General features: G+C 54.7%; 2 protein-coding genes across 5 annotated transcripts in view; one reads left to right on the top strand and one right to left on the bottom strand.

Annotated features, from left to right (window-relative positions):
* The first annotated feature begins 594 nt into the window (after window positions 1–594).
* Window positions 595–16,790, top strand: MAP4K1 (mitogen-activated protein kinase kinase kinase kinase 1). 3 transcript variants are annotated; one of them, XM_013047678.2, is made up of 32 exons: window positions 595–1,073; window positions 1,214–1,280; window positions 1,451–1,508; window positions 1,622–1,712; window positions 2,446–2,510; window positions 4,019–4,074; window positions 4,179–4,226; window positions 4,399–4,441; window positions 4,541–4,613; window positions 5,000–5,131; window positions 5,532–5,594; window positions 5,691–5,772; window positions 6,201–6,317; window positions 6,554–6,632; window positions 7,154–7,212; window positions 7,290–7,333; window positions 7,414–7,458; window positions 8,149–8,191; window positions 8,601–8,763; window positions 8,856–8,938; window positions 9,311–9,395; window positions 10,364–10,440; window positions 10,530–10,590; window positions 11,571–11,679; window positions 11,763–11,821; window positions 12,008–12,111; window positions 12,654–12,828; window positions 13,102–13,164; window positions 13,352–13,441; window positions 13,525–13,595; window positions 14,254–14,309; window positions 16,615–16,790. In XM_013047678.2, the coding sequence occupies exons 1-32, from the start codon at window positions 727–729 to the stop codon at window positions 16,682–16,684; spliced, it is 2,778 nt and encodes a 925-aa protein (XP_012903132.1). In that variant the 5' UTR covers window positions 595–726; the 3' UTR covers window positions 16,685–16,790. The 3 variants fall into 3 exon arrangements, with proteins under 3 accessions (XP_012903132.1, XP_004776288.1, XP_044932707.1); XM_004776231.3 differs by lacking the exon at window positions 595–1,073 and having other exon boundaries at window positions 1,080–1,280; XM_045076772.1 differs by lacking the exons at window positions 595–1,073; window positions 1,214–1,280; window positions 1,451–1,508 and adding an exon at window positions 3,765–3,810 and having other exon boundaries at window positions 1,675–1,712.
* A 101-nt stretch (window positions 16,791–16,891) lies between these two features.
* RYR1 (ryanodine receptor 1) overlaps window positions 16,892–26,469 on the bottom strand; it is a 109,839-nt gene continuing 100,261 nt past the window's right edge. For both annotated transcript variants that reach the window (XM_045076770.1, XM_045076771.1), the window contains 12 exons: window positions 25,623–25,874; window positions 24,662–24,792; window positions 22,902–22,944; window positions 21,435–21,565; window positions 21,271–21,331; window positions 20,669–20,815; window positions 20,256–20,390; window positions 18,141–18,297; window positions 17,689–17,753; window positions 17,492–17,592; window positions 17,254–17,305; window positions 16,892–17,123 (listed from right to left, as the gene is read on the bottom strand). In XM_045076770.1, coding sequence (XP_044932705.1) covers window positions 17,028–17,123; window positions 17,254–17,305; window positions 17,492–17,592; window positions 17,689–17,753; window positions 18,141–18,297; window positions 20,256–20,390; window positions 20,669–20,815; window positions 21,271–21,331; window positions 21,435–21,565; window positions 22,902–22,944; window positions 24,662–24,792; window positions 25,623–25,874 — 1,371 coding nt within the window. In that variant the 3' untranslated portion in view covers window positions 16,892–17,027. The remainder of the gene's footprint in view (window positions 17,124–17,253; window positions 17,306–17,491; window positions 17,593–17,688; window positions 17,754–18,140; window positions 18,298–20,255; window positions 20,391–20,668; window positions 20,816–21,270; window positions 21,332–21,434; window positions 21,566–22,901; window positions 22,945–24,661; window positions 24,793–25,622; window positions 25,875–26,469) is intronic.

The following is a 26,469-nucleotide window of genomic DNA, read 5'->3' as shown; positions in this document are numbered from 1 at the left end:
TGACTTTCTTCCCGGCGGGCGCAAAGTTGACGCGTGCGCATACGCTCCCCCCAACCCGGACCCACAGCGTGAAAAAAGGCTTCATCTAGTCCAATACGCAGGCGCCCGGTTAGGGGCGAGGAGGCGGGGCGAAGCTTTTCCCGGGCCTCGCGTACGGTGTCCTAGCCCCTCAGGGACGTGTGTGTGAACTCGGCGGCTGGAAGACCCCCTACCGGCGTGCGGGCTTCGTGTTGCGCGCGATCGTGAACTCACAAATCCGTGCTGGGGAGCGCGCAGTATACCTTAACTTGGGCCTGGCCAGATTCCTTAGGGAAGTGCCCTTTGAGGTCCCCATTGCCCCAGGCCTCGGCTTCTGAAGCAGGATCCTGAACTCTGGGATCCTCTACCTCGTCCCCACACTCCTCCCCAACCCCAGGGCTAGGGACCCGTAAGGTTGTGATGATGCTCTACCCGGCACGGGCACGCTGGGCTGAAGGGCTCCGGTAACCTGCTGGCTGGCGCTCAGTCCTCTACGGTCTTGGGGGAGAAGGCGAGTGCCCTTCTGCACACTTTAGGCGCGAATGCACAAGGATGTGGTATATCCGTGGAGGTATGTGCACACACATAGCATGTGTGTGCACACGGGTATCCAGTCATTTGCGCGTCTACTGATCTGCGCACAGTGGGTACATTGGTGGATACGGCCAAGTGTATATATGTACCCTAGGGAACGGGCATGTCCAGGGCATGGGCACTCCTGGGCAGGCCTATCATCCATCTTCGGACGGCGGTAAACCCTCAAACACTCAGCAGAGTTTCAACTGTGGTTTTAAGCCACCGCCCAGGACACGGGAGGGGGTGCCAGGGCAGGCCCTCCTCCCCCCTCCCCCCAGATCACAAGATAGTTTGCATCTGGTTTACATTCAGCCCTGGGCCCTGGAGGTGGAAGAGGGGGGTCCCCTGGGTCCCAAGGCAAGCTGCCCCTCACAGGCTCTCCGGGCCCAGGGGACAGGGGGTGGAGCCGGCAGCACAGCCCTGTGCTGGGGCAGGAAGCGAGAGTGGGGAGCGGGGAGGCCACAGCCGGTGGAGGCAAGGCAAGGCGGGTGTAGGGTGCAGGACGTGTGGGGAGGGAGGGAGGTGCCACACTCGAGCCCTGAGGCCCTGCTGGCCCCTGGGCGCAGGCCCAGCTCCAGCCCCCAGGGATGGACCTCGTGGATCCCGACATCTTTAACAGGGACCCCCGGGATCATTATGACCTGCTGCAGCGGCTGGGTGGCGGCACCTATGGAGAAGTCTTCAAGGTGAGGACACCCCTCCTTCTCCATCACCCTCAGACTAGCGAGCCCTGGGGATGAGGCCCAAGAGGGAAAGGGGATGAGAGGGAATCCCAGTCCTTGGCTGGGGCTCAGGGATGCTGGGTTGGAACTCAGGCGAATGGAGCCTGCCTGACTGCCAACTTCCCCTTCACAAGGCTAGAGACAAGGTGACGGGGGACCTGGTGGCAGTGAAGATGGTGAAGATGGAGCCTGGTGAGGACACGGGCGCTCCCTCCCCAACCCTGACCCCTCCTCTCGGGACACCAGGATGCCTCCCCCATAGGCCCTCCCCACAGCGGCCTTTTCTTTCCTGTTCCTCCATACAGACGACGATGTTTCCACACTTCAGAAGGAAATCCTCATCTTGAAAACTTGCCGGCATGCCAACATCGTGGCCTACCATGGGAGTTATCTCTGGTGATGAGCCTCAGACCTGCCCTGGGGCCCTGCCTGGCCCCCAGCCCAGAACCCGCATTCCTGACCTCCAGTCCTGGACTCCCATTTTAAACTGGACCCCCCCAACTCGAAGTTTAAACTGGCTCCCCCCCAGTCTGAAGTCCCCCTTTTCTGACCAGAGTGTTCTCTGATGTAATCTGCAGTCCAGGACTCCTATTTCTGAGCATGGATCCCCAAAGCAATCCCTTCATAGTAACCAAACCTGAAAGCAAGTCCCCTAAAACTAATTTTTCATCATCCTGCCGTTCAGGCCCCCCAGTTCCATTCTCTGCTCCCTTAATTTCCTAGATCCCCAGACCCCTAAATTAATATCCCAGATACCCCAGTAATAATCGTTGTCCCCCCCAGACCTGGTACCCTGGGTCCCTTTGTCCTCCTGAACCGCCCCCAACTTGGAAGATATCTGCCCTGTCTTCTGGGTTACCATCGGTTAGCAGAGTTAGGAGTCCTGCTGGGTTGAGTCAAAAGACCTGGGTTTTGGTCCAGTTGACCCCGAACATTCATTTCCTCTCTGAGCCTCAACTTTCCACCTATAAAACGGAAGTGGGATGATCTCTCTCTGGTGGACAAGGGGAGATGGATGACCGCTGTTACATTAAAGTTCCTGTTGAGGTGCAATGAGACAGACAGTGAGCCAGGGTTCACCCACCAGTGACGACTGATTGCTGTTGTTCTTGCTACTCTTGAATTAAAGGCTTCAGAAGTTCTGGATATGCATGGAATTCTGTGGGGCTGGTTCTCTCCAGGACATCTATCAAGGTGAGAGGAAGGGCAAGGGGGATCCAGGCAGCACCCCCTCCTCTGCCCCTCCTATCTCTCTGGGGTTGTGTCTTCTGGAATGGTCTTTCTGGTCCACATTTCCTACGAGGAGCCCCGATCTGGGCACAGGCCTGGCCTGGTTGGTTCGGGGAATACTATGGTGACCGAGTGAGCCCTGGGCCCTTCCCTCCAGCACTTGACAGTCTAGCCCCGATCTCTGCATGCAGTCACACCCTCTGTTTTCCTCTCCCATCTTCCTCTGTCGTCATTTTCTTACTAATGTGTCCATTCAGTGTTTGAGTATTTCTGCATTTTTTGGCCCATAGGTGGGTCCACATTTTCACTGACTGAGTGAATGAATTCCTGACTCTCTCTTCTTCTCTCTCTTTCTCTCTCTCTCAGTCTGCTTCTTGCTCTTTTGGAAAATTTGAGGATGGGGATGGGATGGGCCTCTGATCGCCTCTCCAGTTTTCACGGCCACCTGTGGCTTTGGCCTCCTCTCTCTCTCCATGAACCCACGATCTCAAATGTCAGACAAAGAAGAAATTCCACATTAGGTCACCAGGGGGAAACTGAGGCCCTCAGAGAGGAAGTGGTTCACCCAGCTGGCCTAGCAGACCTGGTCTCTGACTCCTTCTGTCTGTTGTGTATCATTCTCTCTCCACCTCTGTGTCTCTCTCTTTCTCAGCCTTTCTTCATGCTTTTGGGTCTCATTTTGAATCTGTTCCCGTTTCTCTGTCTTTCTGTTTCTCTCTCATTATCTGTGTGTGTGTCGGTATCCATATTCCTCTGCCTTTTCTCATTTTGCAAACTCCCATCACCCCCTGCTCAGAACACTCCCCCCAAAGAGAAGCCCGAGCTCCCCAGGGTGACCCCCACCTACACCCAAACTGCCAGACTCACCTCCTACCACTTTTCTCCCCCACCCCCACTCTGCTGCACCTACTTTGCTGCTTTCCGAACCCACGGGGCCCTCTCGGCCACTGGGCCTTTGCACTAGCTCTTATGTTCCCTTCTGAGCTGGACAGATCACATCTTCAGCCTGCCACCTTCTCAGTAGACTGCACCGACCACCCGGTAAAATGTCATACCCCCTTCCCACATATATTTCCTGTTATTCTTTTTCTCTTTAGTTTTCTTTTGGTATTTATTAGCATCTCGGGGGCTGTACTGTAGTTATGTTGTTTACTGTCCGTGGCCCGACTGGAATGTTCTCTCCACACGGGCAGGGATCTCTGTGTCTTTTGTCCACAGCTGTCTCCCCAGTGCCCACCACAGTGCCTGGCACCCAGTGGACACCGTAAATATCTGTTGAATGAATCTGTCTCCCTCTGGCCTCCGGTTCCCTACGTTAGTCGCTGACTGTCCCTCCATCTCCCCCTCCCACTTGTCTCATCTGTTCCCCCCTCCCCGTGTGGCACCCTCTCAGCCGGTGTGGGTGGGGACTGGAGTCTCCCGGGACCAGCTCTCCTAGTTCCCACCCAAAGCCACTGGTGTGACCTTTGCAGTGACAGGCCCCCTGTCAGAGCTCCAGATTAGCTATGTCTGCCGGGAAGTGCTCCAGGTGAGGAGAGAACGGGTGGGCTGGGGTGGGGGCAGGGACCTCCTGCCTCCTCCCTACTCTGGCCCCTGAGCACTCACAGCCCCCCTGTCCATCCCTCTTCCCAGGGACTTGCCTATCTGCACTCACAGAAGAAGATACACCGGGACATCAAGGTGGTCTTGGGACGGAAAAGTGGCCTTGACGGTTGGGGTGGGGGGCACCCAGGAGACTAAGTGGTGTTTGGAGGACTCAGGGTGGTGTGGAGCTGTGGGGCCAGGGGCTAGAGGCAGCGTTGGGCTGGGAGGGGTGTCTCTGACAGCCTCTCATTTCCCCCTCTCTCCCCAGGGAGCCAACATCCTCATCAATGATGCTGGGGAGGTCAGACTGGGTGAGTGTGGTGGGTGGTGCTGGGGAGGGGGACTGGCTGGGGGCCAAGGGAATAGGGCACCCCAGGTCACTATGTCTTTCTCTCTCTCTTGACCTCCAGCTGACTTTGGTATCTCAGCCCAGATTGGGGCCACGCTGGCTCGACGCCTCTCTTTCATTGGGACACCCTACTGGTGAGGGATGCCTGGTGGGCAGCTGGTGGTGCGATGGGGGGTGGTGGCTGTCCCCACCTGGGTCACTGGGAATCTCCTTCCCGGCTCCTTTCCCTGCCTTTATCTTTCCCTGTTGAATGTTCTTACTTTTTGGCTCTCTCTTGAGTTTTCTTTTTGCCTAGGTTTTCTTTGTGTTGATGTTTTTTCTCATCCCTCCATCTCTGTCTCTGGCTCAACCTCCCTGTGTCTGTCTTTATTCCTATCTCTCCCTTCATCTTGACGTTTCTGTGCATCTGGTTCTCTCTGTGCACCATTTTCCTTTCTCTGTCTCTCTTCTGCCCCCGCACCCACGCGTCACCCTCTTCCCCTCCTGGTGTCACCCCTGGCTGAGGGTCTCTGCCCCCCAGGATGGCTCCAGAAGTGGCAGCCGTGGCCCTGAAGGGGGGATACAACGAGCTGTGTGACATCTGGTCCCTGGGCATCACAGCCATAGAACTGGCCGAGCTGCAGCCGCCGCTGTTCGATGTGCACCCCCTCAGGTAGCTAGGCCTGATTGGTAGCCCCAGTATCCCCCAACCCTGACCCTGATCACCCCCCCCACCTACAGGAGACACCTCTTCCTCACAGCTCACTCTGAGAACCCCAAGGGTCATCTCAACCCAGAAAGCTTTTTCTTCACCCCTCCACAGCAGGAACCCCCGCGATCGCAGGGACTCCCTATCTGGAGGCTCCCATCGTAGGTGCTATAGCTGTCATGTGACAGACAGAGTCTGCCAGAAGTGGCATCCCAGTGCACTGTAAAACCTGAACCCCAATCTGGTTTTGTCCCTTGTTTTGCTCTCTGCTGACGTCAGTGCTATGGGGGACCCCTTGAGCCATGAGATCTGATCCCCCTCCCCACTGGGGTCTGAACACCATGTTTTCTCCTTACTTTTCTAGAGTTCTCTTCCTCATGACAAAGAGTGGCTACCAGCCCCCCAGGCTAAAAGAAAAAGGCAAATGGTAGGACATGGGATAGGGAGGGCAGAGCCAGGATTGAGGGTCTGATGGGAGAGTTTCTGGTCTCCTCACCCCAGAACTTGGCTTCTTCCTCCCAAGGTCGGCTGCCTTCCACAACTTTGTCAAAGTCACCCTCACTAAGAACCCCAAGAAACGGCCCGGCGCCACCAAGATGCTAAGTGTAAACCACTCCTCTCTTCCCTGAAGAGCCCTTCCCAAACTCTTACCCCCAGAATTCCCCCAGGACCTCCCCAAGATTCTCCAAATTGTACCCCAGGCCTTTTGCCAAGATACCCTGAGTTGTTAAAACTCACAAATTCCCCACGGTCTCCAGACCCATTCCTGGGTCTACTCTGGAATTCCCAGGGAAGCCCAGTCCCTTCAAAGACACCTCTGGAATTCTCCATTTGCCCCTGCTGGGAATTCTAGAATCTTCTAATCCCTTCTAACCCCATAAAATTCCCCAGTTTCAGTTCCCCAGAGTTCCCTGTCTTCCCTGTCGGTTGGCACCTTCCCCATTAGATTCCCTTAGACCGGTTCTCAGGCCCCTGTCCCAGCCTCTCCCTGACACCAGCCCTCTGTCTGCTGACCCCCTTCTCCCCTCTCTAGCATCAGCTGGTGTCCCAGCCCAGGCTAAATAGAGGCCTGATCCTAGATCTTCTTGACAAACTGAGGAATCCAGGGAAGGGGGCCCCCGTGGTCGAGATTGAAGATGAGGAGCCTGAGGTAAGGGCACCCTTGGCCAACAAAGATGGAACCTCCTGGACTTTGCTCAGGCTGCACCCCTTGCCTGGAGTGCCTTCCTGCTGCCTCTCTCCAGGGGAAAAAGCAGAGGATGGAGGCAGGGTTTGGTGCAGGACTGAGGGCACAGAGGGGTATGGGAGAGCCAGAGGCTCCCAGTTGGGCCCATAGGGTGGTGGGGGTGCCAGAGGGCAGTGGCCCTGAGCTGCCCCTCTGCCCAGGTGCCTCCTGCTGTCCCTCGGCGGATCCGGTCCACCCACCGGGCCAGCTCTCTAGGGATCCCAGATGCTGACTGTTGTCGTGAGTAGAGAATCCTGAAGCTTGGGGACCCGTGACCCTATAATAGATCTGAGACACCCCCCCCGCCCCGTGATTCTGCCAGAGACCCTCAGCACTGTATGATCTCATGACTGACCCCGGAGACCTTTGTCACTTCCACACAGACCCTCAGAGACTCTCACCACTTTTGGACTCTGCAAGAGACTCTAGAAAACCTCATCACCACCTGACCTACAAAATTACTGCAGAGACCCCCTAACTTTCTGACCTGCAGGCAGACCCCATGAGTCTTCCCATAACACCAGGACCCCCAAAAGAGCCCTCTGAAATCTCTCTCACATCCCCAATACCCAAATGAACCCTGAAAATAAACGCTCTATAACTTTGAGCCCCCACCTCCCTGGTCCCAAACCCTGACCCCCCTGCCTTGGAAACCAAGACCCTTCCCCCTATGATAGCTCCAGTCCTAAGATCTTGAGCCCGAAGCACCCCCGCCCCCATTTTCGTCTCCTCAGCTCTCTGTGTTACCCTCCCCCTTCCAGGGCGGCACATGGAGTTCCGGAAGCTCAGAGCGATGGAGTCCAGACCCGTAGCCCACACGGTGAGAGGTCTCCCCTTGCCCTCGCCTCGGACACCCTCCCCTCCCCCTAGGCACCACTGACCCTTGACTATCCACAGGCCCACTTACAGCCCCCTGAAGACTTCAGGAGCAGCAGCCCGAGGTCAGGGACCCTCAGTGTGGAGGGGAGGGGGCTGGGACATGTGGGGGAAGCACCTGAGGGTCATGCCTGTCACTCCTCAGGAGGCAGCTGTCAGAGTCCGACGATGACTACGATGATGTGGACATGTAAGAGAGGCCTGGCCCCACCCCACCAGCCCTCACCCACCCCATCTTCCTATAGCTGCTGTCTCCCTTCCAACCCAACCCGACCTTCCGCCACTCATCTCCAGACACCTGACTAGACCCTTAATACTGTCTCCCCCTGCACCCCCTGACACTCCTTCACCCCTGACACTCTCTGGCCCGGCTCCCACTCTATCCCCCCCCTAGCCAACTCCTGGCGCCACCCCAGCTGAGCCCCGGACCCTCCACCGCGGCCCGGGGCCCCAGCTCCCCGATGCTGCTCAGATGCCAGCCTGAACCCTCAGAGCCCAGCCTTCCTCGGCCTCTTCCCCGCCCTGGGAACTTGCCCCACACCAGACCCCCGACCGAGACCCCACCCTAGAGGGGGCAACAGTCAGCCCTGCCCCCGCCCATCCCTTCTGCACATCTCCACTGCAGTGGGCTCATGGGCGGTGCCCAGCCCCCCAGCTCCCCTGATTGGCATCGTGAAGTTCCAGCTGGAGGCACTGTCCACACTTGCCCTTTGGGTTCGCTGTTGCCAGCATCACCATTCCTCTGAGGGCTCTAATCCTCAGCTCCAGCCCAGACCCAGTCAGCCCTGGCCCTCCTGACCTCAGCCCTCCAGTCGCATAACACCCCCAATCCTTGTTACCGACAACCCCCCTACCAACTCACCCCATCTTTGTGTTCCAGCCCCACCCCTGCAGAGGCCACACCTCCTCCCCTGCCTCCCAAGGTAAGGCCCTGGGCCCACTGGAGCTGGGTGCTGGGCACCAGGGTCCTTAGATGCTGGGATACTGTGCCCTCTAAGGCTGGAGTCTGAGAGATCGGATCCTGAGCACACTGGGATCTGGAAGCAGCATCCTTGAACCCAGGGGTGGGATTCAAAGTATTTAGCCAGATGGGCACTGGTCCTGGGAGCCCCCAGCACAAAGCACTAGGGCATTAAGCTTTTAACTGCTGCAGTGTGTTGGTGGTGGGTGGGGGTGGGGACAGACGTCAGGGTTGATGCCTGGGACCGGAATAGGACACTGGGAGGAGGGTGAGCCACAACCAACGGCCAACATTAGTTCTGGAGGAGGTAGGGCACCCTCTATCCGGGATCTCCTCATATCCCTTCACCCATTCCTCCTCAATCTCCATAGCCCAAGTTCCGTTCTCCATCAGACGAGGGGCCCGGGGGCACCGGGGATGATGGACAGCTGAGCCCGGGGGTGCTGGTCCGCTGTGCCAGTGGGCCTCCCCCCCGTACCCCTCACCTCGGGCCTCCCCTGGCCACCCGCAGCCCCCACCTAACTGCCCATTCAGGTAATGGGCAGGCTGGGGCAGGAGGTGGGCAGGGGTGTGTGGGGAGGGTGGGGGGGCCTTTGGGGGCTGATTTTCCCCCCACCCTGTCTCAGAACCCTCACTCTGGAACCCAACGCCCCCGGAGCCTGATCAGCCCCCATTGTTACCGCCGAAGAAGGAAAAGATGAAGAGAAGGGTGAGCCGGGCTGTACCAAGGAATCACAACCGGGGATGGGGCTGGGATGCCTGGGGGTGGGCAGAATGATAATGATGGGAGATGACACTCGGTGAGCGTGGCCCGGGGGGTGACCCTGACCTCATGTCCTTGTGTGGTGTCAACCTTCACAGATGAAGGTAGGGATCACAGAGATAGGCATTGTCCCCCATTTCACAGATGGGGAAACAGAGGCAGAGAGGGATGCATAGCTTGCAGAGGTGATAAAGCTTTGGGGAGACAGAGGCGGGATTTGCGTGCTGGTTATCTTGGGTCAGAGTCTTAACCACTGTACCTTCCTGTCCCCTCCCTCCTTTTGCTGGATCTGCTGCTCTGCTCCTGGGCCCTGCCTAGGGATGTGCCCTTCTCGTGAAGTTGTTCAATGGCTGCCCGCTCCGGATCCACAGCACAGCTGCCTGGACACACCCCTCCACCAAGGGTGGGCTCTCAGAGGGGGGATAGGGAGGGGCCTTAATGGAGGCACTGAGGCAGGAACAGGGGAGGGGCAGAACTGAGGCAGGACCAAAGACCGGGGTTACAGTTGGGGTTTGCGGATCAGAAATAGGTAGAGTGAAGTGATTTGAGGGTGAAAACTAGGAAAATAAGAGTTTAGTGGCCAGGAATATCAGAGAGAACGGAAAGGTCCGAGTTTGGGGTCTAAGATGGGGCACAGTTGGACTCCATTAACCTCAGTGGGAGGTTAATAGTAGAGGTTGGGGATCCACATTTTGGGGTTCGGGAGTTTGGGGGACGGGAACACAAAAAGGGAAGAGTTTGGGGATGAAAAGACAAGGTCAGTGAGGGGTCAATGTTAAAGAAACAGCATTAGGGGCGCCTGGTTGGCTCCATCAGTAGAGCAGGTGGCCCTTGATTTCAGGGTTGTAAGTTTGAGCCCCATGTTGGGTGTAGAGATTACTTAAAAATAAAATCTTAAAAAAATTGCTAAAACTCATTAAAGAAAACACAGCATTAGAATTTGAGGGGGGGCACATTGGACAAAGAAAAAGCCACCTTTCAGAGGGCCAGAGTTTGAGGATCATTGTTGAGACAAATTAGCAGTTGGGGACCAGAACTGGGAAGAGAGAAGGACAGAACTCAGAGGGCTATTTGGGGAAGCATGACTAATGCTGGGGTCAAAAGTGAGGGGGTGGGGGTCAGGATTTGCAGGATGTATGTATGGGCCCAAGCATGAGAGGTAGGTGAGAATGAGACCAGCTCAGGGGATTGGGTTAGGGTTTGAGTTCACATTTGGGGAAACAGAAGCTGGGAGTGTCAATATGGGGGTAAGAGAGAACTGAAGGTCAGGGCTGGGGGACAGACTACCAGTGTTTGAGGTCAGACAGGTGGGGGTTGAGGAGGCTCCCCAGGGTGAGGTAGGTCTCAGTGGCCTTGTGTCTGTCCCCACAGACCAGCACCTGCTCCTGGGGGCAGAGGAAGGCATTTTCATCTTGAACCGGAATGATCAGGAGGCCACACTGGAGATGGTGAGCACAGAACTGAGGGGCCAAGGGCAAGGGCTGGAGTTGGGGGCTGCTGGGGTCTTATGGGGTCTTATCTCCTCCATTCTCTGCAGCTCTTTCCCAGCCGGACTACCTGGGTGTACTCCATCAACAATGTCCTCATGTCTCTCTCAGGTCTGGTTGTGGGTTGGGTGGGAGGAGGGGGGGTCAGAAGTTAAAGCGTTGAGAGTCGGGGGTTGGGAGGTAGATGGACACAGCTGGAAAAAAAAACAACATACACCCCACCTTCACAGAGCCCACAGTTAAAAATCTCAGCCATTTTTTCACTGGGGGACTTGCTCCCTGAGCCTCAGTTTCCCTACCTGCACAATGGGGTTCACAGTAGTCCCACCTCCAGTCAGTTTTGAGGTGAGGTCTACAGGGAGTCTTTACATTTCCTCCATGTTCAGATGCCAATTAGAACTTACTCCAGGGGTGCCTGGGTGGCTCAGAGGGTTAAGCCTCTGCCTTTGGCTCAGGTCATGATCTCAGGGTCCTAGGATGGAGCCCCAGGGTTGGGCTCTCTGCTCAGCGGGGAGCCTGCGTCCCCCCTCTCTCTCTGCCTGCCTCTCTGCCTGCTTGTGATCTCTCTGTGAAATACATAAGTGAAATATATATATATATATATATATATATATATATAACCTTTCTCCACACTTTACTAAAATTGAGTGAGGAGTTAGAGATTAAAATTTTGTATTATTGTTTTATAAACATTTTGTGCAAGATAATTTCTAAACTATGGGGGAATGCCAAGCCAAATAGGCTGCTTGACGACACACTTTAGGAGAATTTCTAGATCAGTTACCTCTTAAACTGAGCAATGTGTGTCACTGCATCTGACTGGTTAAGTGTCCATAGGTTCGCATGTGGCTCCAAGTGCAGGAGGAGAGGGAACATGTTTAACTCATTCATTGTTCTCCGGAGCCCAGCACGGTGCCTGGCCTACGGTGCACATTTAAAATATGTCCAGTGAAAAAGAAATAAGCAAAAATGCCTGAGACTTGGAGCCTTGGGAGCTTCAAAGGGATGGGGCCAAGCGAAGGGACAGGGAACAGTGAGTGTCTGGTGACCTATAACAGCCTGCTTCCCCCCTACACACACCCACACTGCAGGAAAGACCCCCCACCTGTATTCGCATAGCATCCTGGGCCTGCTGGAGCGGAAGGAGACCAGAGCGGGAAGCCCTATCGCTCACATTAGCCCCCATCGGCTATTGGCGAGGTACCAACCCCCAGTGGCATCACAGACCCCTGGGATGCCCCTTCCTGCCGTCCCTCTGCATTTACGCTTCCCTTCTTCTGCAGGAAAAACATGGTCTCCACCAAGATCCAGGACACCAAAGGGTGCCGCGCTTGCTGCGTGGGTGAGAGAGATCCCAGCTGGGTGGACGTGAAGGGGGCGGGGCGGGGGCGGGGCCTGGGCTGCATCTACCCGAGAGTTAAGGCCCGCTGTCCAGAGTCCGGGGAGAGATGTGTGCCCTTTTCGGGGGTCGGGGGGCAGGGAAGGGGAGAGAGGATTGACTCTAACCCATCCCTACCCACCTCCACAGCGGAGGGTGCGAGCTCGGGGGGCCCGTTCCTGTGCGGGGCATTGGAGACGTCTGTGGTCCTGCTTCAGTGGTACCAGCCCATGAACAAGTTCCTGCTGGTCCGGGTAGGGGGCCTGCAGAGGCTGGGGACTCTGTGAGGTTCAGTGGCTAGGGCCTCCCACTCGTTCAGCTTCTGCCAAGAGCTTCAAGAAGCACCGCTTCCACCCGCGGCCCCGCCCACGTGAGGAAGGCGCTGGAGGCTCACCCTGGGGGGGGGGCTTCCTGACCCTTAAGCTCCGCCCCACACCAACAGGACCTCTGTCCATGCCCTCGGGTTTCCAAGGAGACCCCAACCAGATCCTTTTAGTCCAAGGAAACCTTGCTGCCTTTGAGGTTGGCCCTCTGGGGGCCTTGCATTTCTGTCATGAGGGCAGCACGACCCTAACAGAAGCCACGCCAACTCTAAGGCACACTTGTCCATTTCTAAGTTGGCACCATCTCACTCCTCTGGGCTCTCACCCCCTGAAGTTTCTAGACGGCATCCCTCCAAACCCTGAGCCCAGGCAATCCTTGGGAAGCCCCCTGCGGGCTCGCCCCCGAGGCTCCGCCCCTCGTAGGCCCCGCCCCTCGCCTCCTCTGAGCCCGCCCCTCCCTGTGCGCCCTGCAGCAGGTGCTGTTCCCGCTCCCGACGCCCCTTCCAGTGTTCGCGCTACTGACCGGGCCAGGCTCCGAGCTGCCCGCCGTCTGCATCGGCGTGAGCCCGGGGCAGCCGGCGAAGTCGGTGCTCTTTCACACCGTGCGCTTCGGCGCGCTCTCCTGCTGGCTGGGCGAGATGAGCACAGGTGAGTGGGCCGGACTCGCTGGGAGCGGGGCTGCTGGGAGGGGTGGGGCTGGGCGGCTGGGCGGTGCTTTAGCCCGGAGGTGTGGTTGGGAAAGGGGTTGAACCTGGACGAGGGGAAGAGCGGTGGGTCTGTGGAATGTACAGCTGGTGAGCGTGAAGATCAGCCCGGCCTCTTGATGGGCGGGAGTTAGCCTGGGGCTTGGGAATGGAGGGGGTGCCTAGCGGAGGAAGGCAGAATCCAGAGGAATGGGCTTTTTGAACTTCTGTCAAATAGAGCACAGGGGACCGGTACAGGTGACCCAGGTAGAGGAGGACAAGGTGATGGTGTTGATGGACGGTAAGGAGCCTCCTCCCTCTCTTTCCTCCACTGTTCCTGGATCTCCACCTCGCAGACCCTGTGCTGCTGAACCCCTCTAGGCCTTGCCTCCCTCCTGCTTTGCTACTCAATGAATTTATTGTTCAGTCTATCAGCAGTCCGCCCTTCCTAGCCTCGCTCTTAAAACCCGCTCTCTACCCTCTTCTAGGGTCTCTGAAGTTGGTGACCCCAGAGGGAGCCCCAGTCCGGGGGCTTCGAACTCCAGAGATCCCCATGACTGAGGCTGTGGAAGCCGTGGGTAGGTGCAGGGATGGGAGGGCCCCGGGCTCCCAGTGGATGCTCGGTGACACCCAAGTGTAACCGGCTCTGCTTTCCTCCCAGCTATGGTCGGGGGTCGCCTCCAGGCCTTTTGGAAGCATGGAGTGCAGGTGTGGGCTCCAGGCTCAGACCAGGTAAGCGTCTCCATCTGAACGCGCCGGTAACCCTGCCCCTCCCCTGCAGGTCTTCCAGTTCCCCAGATGGACCCGGAGGACTGAGTCAGGGTGTGGGGCTCTGAGGGGAAGCTCCCTCCTGTCTCAGTGCAGGCAGGTCCTCTTCTATATACCCCAGGGTCTCTCCGGTCCAGAGCTCATTCCAGGCCACTGTGTGATCTTGTGCAAGAGATTCTGTTTCTCTCTGAGCCTCGGTCTCCCAACTATAAAATGGGGCTCACTAGAGAGATATGTAGGTGGTTAAGAGCATGAACAGACTGCCGGGGCTGGAATCCGGCTGGTTGGCCTTAAGCAACTGACTTCACCTTCTCAGCTGAAAAATGGAGTGAAAAATGGTACTTAGCTCATAGAACTATGTGTCAGATGCTGCCCCTATTTGTTTGTATTTTATTTCATCTTCTCGAGCACCGATCAGGAAGGTCCTATGATTTCCCAGGTTAGTAATCGAGGCACAGAGAGGTAAAGTAGCTTGGTTGTGTGGATCACAGAGCTGGTGAATGGTATTAGCAAGAATGATTATTTCTGGACCCAAGACTACAAGTTCAGACACACTCACCCCTGCATTCTCTTTGAGAGGGGAAGAGTCTTCTAGATACTGACACACACACCTTTTCCCCAGCTGTTGCAGGAGCTGAGAGACCCCACTCTCACCTTCCGTCTGCTTGGCTCCCCCAGGTATGGACGTGGGGAAGGGGACACAGAACCTGGGAGGGGGGCCTCTGATGTGGATAAGTGTCTTGAGATGTCTCTAGCCACCTGTGTCTTTGGCCTGGACATTCTCTCTCAAGGTCTTCCTGCTTCTATCTCTGCTGCTTATAGTCCACTCCCCCACAGCAGCCAAGGGGACATTTTTGTTTTTTAATTTTTATTTTCACTGTTTATCTTGGCAAAACTTTAGACTCACAGAGAAGTTGCAAAAATAAATTTAAATAATAGTTTTAAATCCTTGTATCCCCTTCCTTCATCCAGATTTCCCGAATGTTAACTTTTAGGTTGTTCTGTTTTTTGGGGGGGTGTTTTTTATTTTTACCACGTTTGCTTGATCTTCCTCTTTCATACGTAGTAATTTTTTCTGACTGGGTGTGAATTGTCTCCTAAGTTAAAGCAAAGACCTCCTTATGCAGATCACAGTGCAGCTGCCTAAATGAGGGAATTAGCACAAGACAGCACTACCTTCTAATCCACACACCCATTCAGGTCTCACCAGTTGCCCCAATGATGCTTTTTTTAAAGAAAGACTTTATGTATTTGAGAGCGAGTGAAGGAGAGAGAGCACGAGCGAGGTGAGGGCCAGAGGGAGAAGCAGACTCCCCACTGAGCGGGAAGCCCAACTCGGGGCTCCATCTCAGGACTCAGGGATCATGACCTGAGCCACCCAGGTGCCTCCTGATGATACTCTTTATAACCAAAAAATACTACCCTTTTTTGATAGGCTGCATGTAGGAGTCATGTCTCTTTCCTCTTTAGCCTGGGACAATTCTTCAGGCTTTCTTTGTTTTTCAGGACCTTGATACTTTTTTTTTTTTTAAGATTTTATTTATTTATTTGACAGACAGAGATCACAAGTAGGCAGAGAAGCAGGCAGAGAGAGGGGAAGGGAAGCAGGCCCCCTGCTGAGCAGAGAGCTGGATGTGGGACTCAATCCCAGGACCTTGAGATCATAACCTGAGCCAAAGGCAGCGGCTTAACCCACTGAGCCACCCAGGCGCCCAGGACCTTGATACTTTTGAAGAGTACAGGAAGGTTGTTTTCCAGAATGTCCTTAAGTTGGGTTTGAGGTTTTCAGGCTAAGCATTTCAAGCAGGAATATTGCAGATGTGGTGGCGTGCCCTTCTCAGTGCATCCTATCATGAGGTCACGTCACTTTGTCCCATTACTGGACAATCTTTGAGCATTTGGGTAGGGTGGAGTCAGCCCGGTTTCTCCACTATAAAGTCACTTTTTGTATTAATAAGTATCTTTTGGGGTGATTTGTTGAGAGGGTGTAAATATTACTGCTTCTTACCAGACTTTCATCTCCTGGTTTTAGCATCTATTGGTGATTTCTGCCTGAATATATTATGAGGATAGTTACTAAATGGTGAATGTCTATTTCTGCACTTATTAGCTGGTATTCTACTGTGGGGACAATCTGTCCCTTTTCCGCTCTGTGTGTGTGTGTGTGTGTATTTCAGCACAGCCTCGTGGATTTCCATTTTATTTTGGGGGGTTATAATCTATTACTATCATTATTTACTTCAAGGCACAAGACCTCCCACATTTAACCAGTGAGAGCCCCTTCAAGGATCTCTGGTGACCTTTTGACATGCCAGAGAGGCTTTTTAAAATCTAAGTTCCATTGCGTCACACCCCCCCTCCCATTTAAAACTCCTGTGGCCTCAAGATAAATATACCCAGTCCTGGCCACAGCCCACAAGACTTTGACTTCTACAGCCAAGTCCCAAGCTCTCTCCCACCTCAAAGCCTTTTTCCAGGTTGTTCTCTGCCCAGAACACCCTTCCCTGACCTTTCACCAAGTTCCCTCCTGAGCCTTTTTGAGGCTCCACCATTTATTCTTTTTCTTTTTTAATATTTATTTATTTGAGAGAGAGAGAGAGAGAGAGAGAGAGAGAAGGAACAGTGGGAATGGGCAGAGGGAGAAAGAGAGAGAGAGAAGCAGACTCCCCCCTGAACAGGAAGCCCAATGCGGGGCTTGATCCCAGGACAAAGATCATGACCAGAGCTGAAGGCAGACGGCTAACTGAGCCACCATCTTTGGGCCACCTTGGCTGACCCTTTGGGATAGGTTTCCACGCTGTTTTGCACTCATGTAATTCACTGGGTCATGGTGGTCTCCCCTTCTAGACTGGTCTCCCGTCCTCAAGGGCAGAGACCGTGGCTGCAGTAGCCTAGCACTGTGCTGGAAAACCGTTGTTGCTCCTTTGTGGATGAATGGATGAACAAATGAACGAATGAACTGACATCTCTCCTCCTTCCCCAGGCCTGTGGTGGTGGAGACACGCCCAGCAGATGACCCCACTGCTCCCAGCAACCTCTACATCCAGGAATGAGTCCCTGGGGGGGTATTGGGAACCACGCCCTGTGCCCCCATCCCCAACGAACATACTTAGTGGTTGTGACACCCACTTGTCTCCCAATAAACATGACTCCAGCCTCTGTTGTCATCTTGTTCTTCTGAAGGGGAGAAGGGAGGGCGGAATTCCTGGATGCCCACCCACCCACCATTCCCAAAATGTCAAGAATCCAACACAGTGATGTCAGGGGTATAGCACAGACTTTACTTCTCCAGTACATGGTCACGTCCCCCAGCTGCCTTCGAGGGAGGGCTTGGGGGCTAAGAGACTTGTGAGAATAAGGCACTTGAGGTTGGGGGTGAAGGGCCAGCTGGGGGTCTCAGCTAAGCTGGTCCTCATACTGCTTGCGGAAACAATCGCCAGCTGGGAAGAAATCCCAACATCTCTCTTGGTACATCTTCCAGACGTAAGACTCCTAGAGTTGGGGCACGGGGAAGACTTGGTCACATCTTCAAATGCTCATGCCGACATGAGCTTCTTACTGCCACCTGCTGCTTGACCTTTTATTACTCCTGCCCACAGTCCTCCCATTACCACCCCCTTACCTGGCCAGTGTGTTCCGTCTCGTCCTTATTTATCAGATACATCAAGAAAAACCTGAGGTGGGAAGGGCAACGGAGATAGTTAACAACTACCCTAACTTTCTCCTGATTGGCTGGCCGGGAAGCCATCCACCCCGATACCACACCTAACGGGCTGATGCCGATGCCCAGCACCACGCCCCTCGCTGTCAGTGGCCACGCCCCACCCACCTCCCTGATTGGCCAACCGGCCCGTGCTCACATGTAATTAGCCAGGTTGTGCTCCTCTAGCGTGTGGGTCTCGAACCCGTGCGGTGTCGTATCAAAGTAATCGCTGCCGATCCCGCAGATGAAGCACTTGGTCTATGGGTGGCGGGGGACATCAGAATCCCGGCCCATTCAACGCCCTCCCCTTCGGGGGTCCGGATTCCCTCTGGGTCGCCCCCAGACTCGACCTACCTCCATATCTTCCTTCACTTGCTCTTGTTGGTCTCGGAGCTCGCCAAAAGCGTCAATGATCAGACCTACCGCGGCAGGTGCAGCAGGTGCGAGTGAGTGCCCAAACTCCGACCCAGCCCAAACTCCTCCCTCTTCGGGCTACCTACCTCTGAGCCTTGCCTCCCACGCCCCATCTCCCTCATCTTATCCCTGCTTCCTGAAGATAACACCTAGTGTTTATTGAGCACTTATTATGAGCAAAACACCTAGGAATTAACTTCATTCTCACAGTAACCCTGCGAGGTTAGGATTATTAATATTCTCACTTGCAGATGGAGAAACTGAGGCCCAGAGAGGTGACTTGCCTAAAGTCTCACAGTAGGAAGAGGCAGAGCCAGGATATGAGTCCAGGCCGACTACACTCTTAAAGGAGACAGTCTCTCCCCACTCTCACAACCCTGACCAGCACTGACCCTGGATGATGGCCAGCAGGATGACGATGACAAAGAAGAAGAAGGTGATGTCGAAGACCACTCGGTACAGCTCATATTCATCGCCTGCTGGATCCTCAATCTCATCTCCGATGCCCCCACCGGCTCGGACACCCACGTACATGTGAAACAGGTAACACTGGGGGGCGGGTGACAAGCATACTGGTCATACATTCTATCATCCGACATTCTCCAAGTACCTCCAGGGCCCTGGACTGAGGGAACGAGCAGACACAGCAATGACTGAGTCAGCTCTGGGCCCTGCCCTCCCAGGGCTCACAAACATGGCATCAGATAGTGACAGGCCAGAAGTGATCATGGCTGTGATAGGGAGGACACAGGCAGAGGGGGCAGAGCCAGGGCAGGGGGAAGCACTGGGCGATCAGGGGAGAAACAGAGGGAGCACAGGAAGCTTTGAAGCTTCGAAAGCCTGACTCAGGGTGATCAGGCTGGACTTTTCTAGAAGAGGGGACATGTGAGAGCTGGAACTTGAAGGAGGTGTTAGGTGGGAGAAAGTGTTCCAGGCAGAGAAAACCACATGCGTTACGTCACCGCTGGGGAGCAAAGAATACATTGTGCTCCAGGAGGAACTGAAAGAGGTTCAGTGAGGCTAGAAAATAGAGCTCCAGTAAGCAAGAGCAGGGAGAGAAATGAGGCCAGCTGATGGTTGGGGAGGGCTTCCTGTAGGAGGCAGCATTTAAGTTGAAAGGTGACGTGTCAAGTGAGAGAGGGGCGTGGATGTGAGGCCTGTGGTGGAAGAAGGAGAGAATGTCAGATGCTAAGGGTTTGGGTGGGAGGAAACACATGGTCTTAGGGGAACCGAAAGAGGACAGGCAGCCATGGAGCAAAAAAGCAAGAGAGACTGTGGTTAGACTCAGGTAAAGCTGGCTTTTCCCTGGTGTTGTGAACCAAGGGGAGGGATTCGATTTTATCACATAGCACTAGAGAGCTACAAGAAGGTTCTGAGTGAGGAGGGGGGCACGGTCTGCCTGACACTTGCGAAAGATTTTCCACTTGTTCTTTCTGTGTCCCCAGGAAGTGAGAGAACCCTGTGTCTCGGTTAAGAGTTCAGGCTGGTGACTGTGGTGGGAACGGGGCTATGCGTGGCAAGACTAGGTCTGGCGGGGCCTCAAATGTCAGGCTGAGGGGCTGGACTGTGTCTTGAGAGCAAGGAGCCAGAGTACAGGACATCTTGTACAATAGCCATGAGATCATTCTTTTCTACTGTGGCCCATGCCTCCATAGGCACAGCTCAGTCTGGGTCATGACCACAAATTATCAGAATAAAAGAGAACATATAAACAAGCATGGCATTCTGATGCTTTGGGTGAAATTTTCTCCTTCTTTCTTTCTTTTCTTTTTCTTTCTTTTTTTTTTTTTAAGTAATCTCTACACCCAACCGGGCTCGAACTTATAACTCAGAGATCAAGAACCACATACTTGCTCCACCTACAGAGCCGCCCCTGGGGGAAACTTTCATAGATCACAATGAGAGTAGCTAACACCTACACAATACTTAATACACACCAGGTGCCACTGTAAGACTTTTGAGGGAGCTCCATGGAGTCCTACAATCAGCCGTTGGCTGGAGGCACTGTTATGACACATGCATTTTATGAGGAGGACACCAGAGCATGAGGAGGTTGGGCAGACCACCCCAAATCTCATGGCTCGTGAGTGACAGGGGCACAATGAGTGAGCACCTTTCCAACAATAATAGCTTTAAAGGCTCAAATAGGGGCACCGTGGTGGCTCAGTTGGACCTGTGCCTTCGGTTCAGGTCATGATCCCAGGATCCTGGGATCAAGCCCCGCATTGGGCTCTCTGCCCATCAGGGAGCCTGCTTCCCTTCCTCTCTCTCTGCCTGCCTCTCTGCCTACCTGAAATCTCTGTCTGTCAAATAAATACATAAAATCTTAAAAAAAAAATAAAGGCTCAAATAACACGACAACAGCAACGAACGCTTGCTGAACACTGACTGCATGTCTGGCGCCGTTCAAAGGCCCCCATGGTAAATCTGCAAGGTGGGTTCTCCTATTAACTCCCTTGACAGACGGGAGCGCTAAGGGCCCTCGAGCGCCGGGGGGAGGGGCTCACCGTCATCATATCGTCACACTTCATGTCAGGCTCATCCTCATCCTCACTCTTGTTGTAGAACTTGCGGAAGAAGTTGAAGGCCACCACGGTGTAGAGGTAGACAACCACCGCCAGGAGGCCCACGGTCATCACCAGCTGGAGGCGCAGGGGGTGGAGGGGTGCTGTCATCTCCGTGCTCAGCCTGCCCCTCCCCAGGCCCAGCCTCCCCAGCACCCCCCACCCCCGCCCCTGCAACTGTCAACCAGTGTGGCCCTCCTTCCCCAGTCCCACCAGGCACACCCACCCTGGCTCAGCCCACCCGGCCTTGCCCCTCCTCACGGGAGCCACCCAGGCCTGCCCCCTCATCCACCCCTACTCAGACTACCAGCTCATCCCCGCCAGGCTCACAGCCCTCAGTCAGTTCCTCCACACACCTGCTTCCCATTATGGGTGACGGAGGAGAGGATGGTTCGCAGCGTCTTGACCCCCATGGCAATGTCCAGGAGGTGGGCAGCGAAGAAGAAGTTGTTGTAGTGTCCCAGGAGGGACATCACCATGTACCAGCCCAGATATAGGAAAGACTGTGGGCACACAGGGTCAGGGAGGTTAGGGGCACACAGGTTAGGGAGCATGCGGGACTCATGGGGAGCACCCAGGGGGTCAGGGAGTGCTCAGGAGGGTCAAGGGGCACTTGCGAGGTTAGGGAGCACTGTGGGAACAGGGAGCCTGGGAACATTTGAGAGGAATGGGAGTGCTCTGGGGGTCAGGGTGTCATGTCTGCCTAGGGAGTGTTTGGAGGATCTGGAGCACTCTGGGTGAGAAGCCATCCCTGGGGCAGAGGGAACCCTTTGCTGAAGGACATAGTCTGAGAATTCAAGAGCACCTGAGGGACAAGGGGCCTGAGGGACCAGTGGGCTTCACAGGCCGAGGTGCACAGGGGCTCAGGAGTCAATCCCCGGTTTGGGGTTCTGGGGGCCCCAGCTCCCCAAAGGCCCTTCTTCTATAGTTCCTCCCCCACCAATGGGCCCCTCCTCACATTGTCTGTGAAGATGACCCCAAACTTCCAGATCTGATACTTGACATCAATGGACATGAGCCTGTGCAGGGCGAGAGGAAGAGGGATGGCCAGATGCCTGATACTCAGACCCTGGCCACCTTCCCTGGCCACCCCAGGCCCCTGCAGGCTGGTCCCCGACTCACCAGGTGAGCAGTCCCGGTGGTGGTTCGGGCTTTCGCTCATTGTGGGCTGTGATCTCCAGTGTGGCCAGATCCATGCCCAGCAGCTCGGCGATCCGCTCCCGCCCATAGATGTCCCCATGCTTGTCCAGGACCTGCGTAGGGGAGTGTGTGGCGGTGGGGACATGGCTGGAGTCGGGGAGGGCCACAGCCTGCATGGGGTGAGGCTGGGGACACTCTGAACTTTGTGTGAGAAATTGGGGTGCATCTTTCTGGAGAGAAGGGCCAGATCTTTCTTCAGATGCCCAGGGGGAGGGTCCAAGAGTGATAAAGTTTCAGTTGATTCATTAGCCAAATTCATAGAGATAATTTATTAAGATCAGATTGGTAGTCAAGAAACCCTATATAATTGGGTCTCTGTCATCTGTGAACTTATCTTCTCCTCCTCACCCTCCTCATTCACTCTGCTCCAGCCACACAGACACACAGACCTCCTCGCAGCTCCTCAAATAAACCAGACATATTGCTACCTCAGGGCCTTCCTCCTGCCTAAGACACTCCCTCCAGATTTCTACCTAAGTCACCCTTTCACTTCATTAACTGGTGTGTCCTTTCCTGCCTATGCCCGGCCAACACACACACACACACACACACACACACACACACACACACATTCCCTCTTCACTTTTTTTTCTTGTACAACACTTATCACCACATAAACCCTATAAATGTGCTCAGCATCTGTCTTGACAGCCTGAGTGTTGTGTTTGCAGCTGGATTCCAGCACCCTAAAGCAATTCTGGGCACAAAGCAGGTGCTCGATAAATATTTGTTGAGTAAACGAAGGATCTAATTTTCCTTGGTGCCAGATACTGCTCATGCAGGAGCCCATGTAATCTTCACAACCACCTGTGGGGTCAGCCCTCTTACAATAACCCCACTTTGAATCTGAGGGAAACCAAGGCACAGAAAGGCCAACACAGCTAGGGGCAGAACAGCAGGCAGTCCACCTCTGGAGTCTGTGCACTTCACTTCCTCCTTCTTAACTAATACTTATTGGGTCCTCATTCCAAGCCGGGTACTCTGCTGCATTCGTTCCACATATCATGTCATCACAGAGGGAGGTGGGATCATTGTGCCCATTTCCAGATGGGCAAACTGAGGTAGCCAAAACCCCTTGCCCAGGGTTGCACATAAAGTGACTGCTTGTCAGGGCCGGCACATCCAGGTGGCAGCAAGAGACCCCACCCAGTTGGGGCGCCTGGGTGGCTCAGTGGGTTAAGCCCACTGCCTTTAGCTCAGGTCATGATCTCAGGGTCCTGGGATGGAGCCCCGCATTGGGCTCTCTGCTCAGTGGGGAGGCTGCTTCCCCCTCTCCCTCTATCTGCCTCTCTGCCTACTTGTGATCTCTATCAAATAAATAAATAAAATGGTAAAAAAAAAAAAAAACCCGCCCAGGAGGCCCTGCCACCTCCCCATCCATGTCCTCACCTTCCGCTTGACAAACTTATCCCAGTAATTGCTGGGGAAAGACCTGCCGAAAGAGAGAGACCCAGAGATATTAGGGTGGGAAGGGCCAGCCACCAGCCAGGCCAGGGTGGGCGGAAGTTCCAATGCTTTTCACACAGGGAACCCCGCTCAGCAGGGCTGCGCCCCCCTAGGAGTTGGGGTCTAAAGACCTCATGCCAGGGGAAGTTTGCCCCAGGCCAACCATGACCCCAACTTATTGGTGGAGCCTGAGGGAGGCAGCAGTCCTGCACGCGGAGGCGGGAGGTGCAGAAAAGACAAAACTACCCTCCCTTTGATGTAAGCTCTTTGGATGATGATTCTGGCCCATTAGTTACCAGTTTTCATATTCACAGGCTGATGCCCTAAAATCCTGCCAAGATGGGGAATGAGTTTCGTTGGTTTGGGCGTTGAGGATTATCATGAATCCATGAGTTCAGACCTATTTGATGTGTTTCTTCGATCTGTGGCACTTCCTCTCCTTACCGAGGCCCAGACTGCCCTGACCTGTCCAGCGGGAGCCCCTTCTGGATGCTGCTTTCCACTGAGCACATCCTTGCTCCATGACACAAGGTAACCCCAGCTGGCTGCACGTCCCCACCCCAGCCCTGAAATTTGCTGCTTCTCTGAGGAGCTTGGTTCCTTTTTGTGGGAAATGGTATTTAGAGGTCAAGGTCTTGAGCAGACACAACTTTAAACAGATGTTTCCGGGGCACCTCATGGCTCAGTTGGTTAAGTATCCAATTCTTGGTTTTGGCTCAAGTCGTGATCTCAGGGGCCTGGGACCAAGCCCTGCATCGGGCTCTGTGCTCAGTGTAGAGTCTGCTTGTCCCTTTCCCTTTTCTTCTGCCCCTCCCCACCTCTCAGTTAAAGAAATAAAATCTTTAAAAAATACACAGACATTTCTCCCTTACTCTGTGAAGCATGTGCACCTGAATGTGTAGAAGTTAGACGTGCCTTTGATGGTGACAATGAGAGCATAGGATGTCCTTGGTGTGGCTTCTCTCCCTTCCTTGAACCACCTCTCCTGGGCAGGACCCCATAATAAAATAACTTCCAACACTTACCCAGGACTCACTGTGCCTCAGAAACTACACGAATTCATTTTTTCATTACAAGATCCTCAGTGCTATTATTCACCCTCCTTTTATAGATTCGGAAATGGAGGCATAGAAAGGCTCAGTGACTTGACTGAGAATTCCCAGCTAGGGTGTGGCCAACCCAGGCTTTGAACCTGACCTGGTGTTCTTACTCTAGAGATGACATGGCTCCACTGTATGAGCACATGAAATAGGACTTGATGGTAGGGGTCGGGGGTTGGTGCCAGAGGGGGCTGGGAATTCAATTTGGGGGTCTGGAGTCCCACCACATCACTCTCACACACCCTTGTCCCCTCTCTGAGGTCAATTTAAAAAACCAAGTGATTTTCTATCGCCTACTCATGGCAGTTGGGTAAGAATCACACATTGGGGCAGGATTTAAATGCAGGTTCCTGGGCCCTGTCCCAGACTCCATGAACCAGAATCTCTGGGGTTTGGCGCCGGGGGATCTCCATGTGTCACCAGCACCCCCATAGGTACGTGGAAAATTTGTCCATATTACGGAGGGGAAGACTGAGGCTTGAGGAATCTGAGTCAGGGCCGGCAGTGACCAGAACCTCAGGCTTCTGAGGCCCAGGCTTGGCCCGGAGTGGAAACCCAGCTCTGTGCTCTCCACCCGCCCCGAGGTGGGGGCCCGGGCCTTACGGCGTGTTGAGCACCAGCCGGTCCCACTGGCCCTTCACGTCGTCATCCTCAGGCTGCTCTGTGATGTAGAGGCCGTCAAACTCCAGCTTTCGGGCCAGCTCCTTCTCCCGTTTAAAGATCACTAGGGGCACCTGGATTGTTCAGGGAGGCACAGGGGTGGGCATCAGGCCATGGAGAAGGAGACCACAGCCTCAGTGTGAGGCGGGAGATTCTTGCTGGCATGGGGGTGAGACCCCACGTCTGGGGAGCTTCCCCAGAGCAATCAGGGCAGTCATGGGGAAAGGTGGGCAGGTGGTTCAGGGCTGGGATAGGAGCAAGTCATGAGAGCCCGAAAGTGGTGCCTGAAGGAGGCTGGGGCTTCCCCAAGGGAGGGGGGATGAATAAAACAGAGGCAGGCAAAAGGAGATGGAAGTGAGAGAAAGGATTCCAGGCAGAGGGAACAGCATATGCAAAAGTTCTAAGCCAAAAGAACTCTATTCCTCCAACAGTAAAGCATCAAGATTGGTTCCGACAGACCCATTGGAACCCAACTGAAGCTCTCATAACATGCCTCTCGGGCATCACAAACCTCAGGCATTGTTATGTCAGAATCCACACTCCCCTGTTAGTGCCCGTGTCACATCCAAGACCCCACAGAACCCCATGAGCCTTCATTCGCCAGCTGATCAGTATACAGAAAATAACAGTCACTGTGACAAAGTCTGCCTCTTGATCCAGAAATTAATAGGGTCCCAGGCCCTGGCTTCTCACCTGTGACCCACATGAGTTCTGAGTTTGAATACTGTCCTTGCCGAAGACCCCAATCTTGTACCCAGCCCCCGCAGCCCTTACTCCAGTTCTAGGCCCCCTCCGTTCCAACCACCATGGGAGATTGCCCCACCCGTGCCCTAGACCCTCGCAGCAGCCCAGTACCACTCCCTGCCCAACGAGCCTCTGCCCCAGAACCGCCGTCATGACCCACCTTGAGGCAGTTGTAGCCAATGATGCAGAGGAAGGCCACCAGCGTATGGAGCAGGCTCAGACAGCGCAAGGCGGGCTCCATGTAGCCGGTGCTCTCCTCCAGGAAGTAGTACACCATGTTCTCGTCCTCATCACCCTCCGCTTCCTCACCGGCCCCTGAGCCCCAGCCAGAGCCGCCACCAGACCCTGCACCTGACAGGTCCCCAGCTGCTGAGCCCTCCACGTCATCCTCCCCTGGTGGCGAGTCTGAAACCTGAAGGGGGCAGAGGTCGGTCAGGGCCTGCCACACCTGGAAGCGGAACACACTTGACAGCCTCCATTCCTGAGGCTGAAGGCAGCGGTTGGGGGGCGGGGAGGGTAGACAGATGCTACTTCAGTGAGACTGTGAGTCAAGATAAGGGGTGGGTCTGGAACCCTAACTAGCAAATCAGACTCTGTCCTGAGAATCTGACTATCGAACTGACAGGAAGCCATTGGAGCTGATTCTCCTTGGCAGCAGATCCTTGCAGAGACTGACCACCAGTATTAACATGAATGCTAAAATTAGGCATAACTGATGTTTACACAGCACTTTCTATATGCCAAGTACCGTTCTAAGTGCTTTACATGTGCTAATCCTCTTGTAAGCCCCACAGCTCTGAGAGATAGACACTGTCAGTGTCCCATTTTACAGATGAGGAAACTGAGGGGCAATGAGGTTAAGGCCCTTGCCTAACATCAAACAGCCAGTGGGTGGTGGAGCCGGGATTCGATCCCACAGAAGCCAGCTATACCGTTATCTAGCTGCCCTGTTATTTAGATCTTCTAGTAAGAACCCAAGGCCCTTTTGTGTCTCAGGAGGTCTGGTT

This window comes from Mustela putorius, unplaced genomic scaffold (genome assembly GCF_011764305.1).
Source record: "Mustela putorius furo isolate JIRA1106 unplaced genomic scaffold, ASM1176430v1.1 tig00000196_pilon_pilon_pilon, whole genome shotgun sequence".
NCBI lineage: Eukaryota > Metazoa > Chordata > Mammalia > Carnivora > Mustelidae > Mustela > Mustela putorius.
Note: the sequence above shows the minus strand (reverse complement) of the source record. Positions and strands in the feature narration are given on the sequence as shown.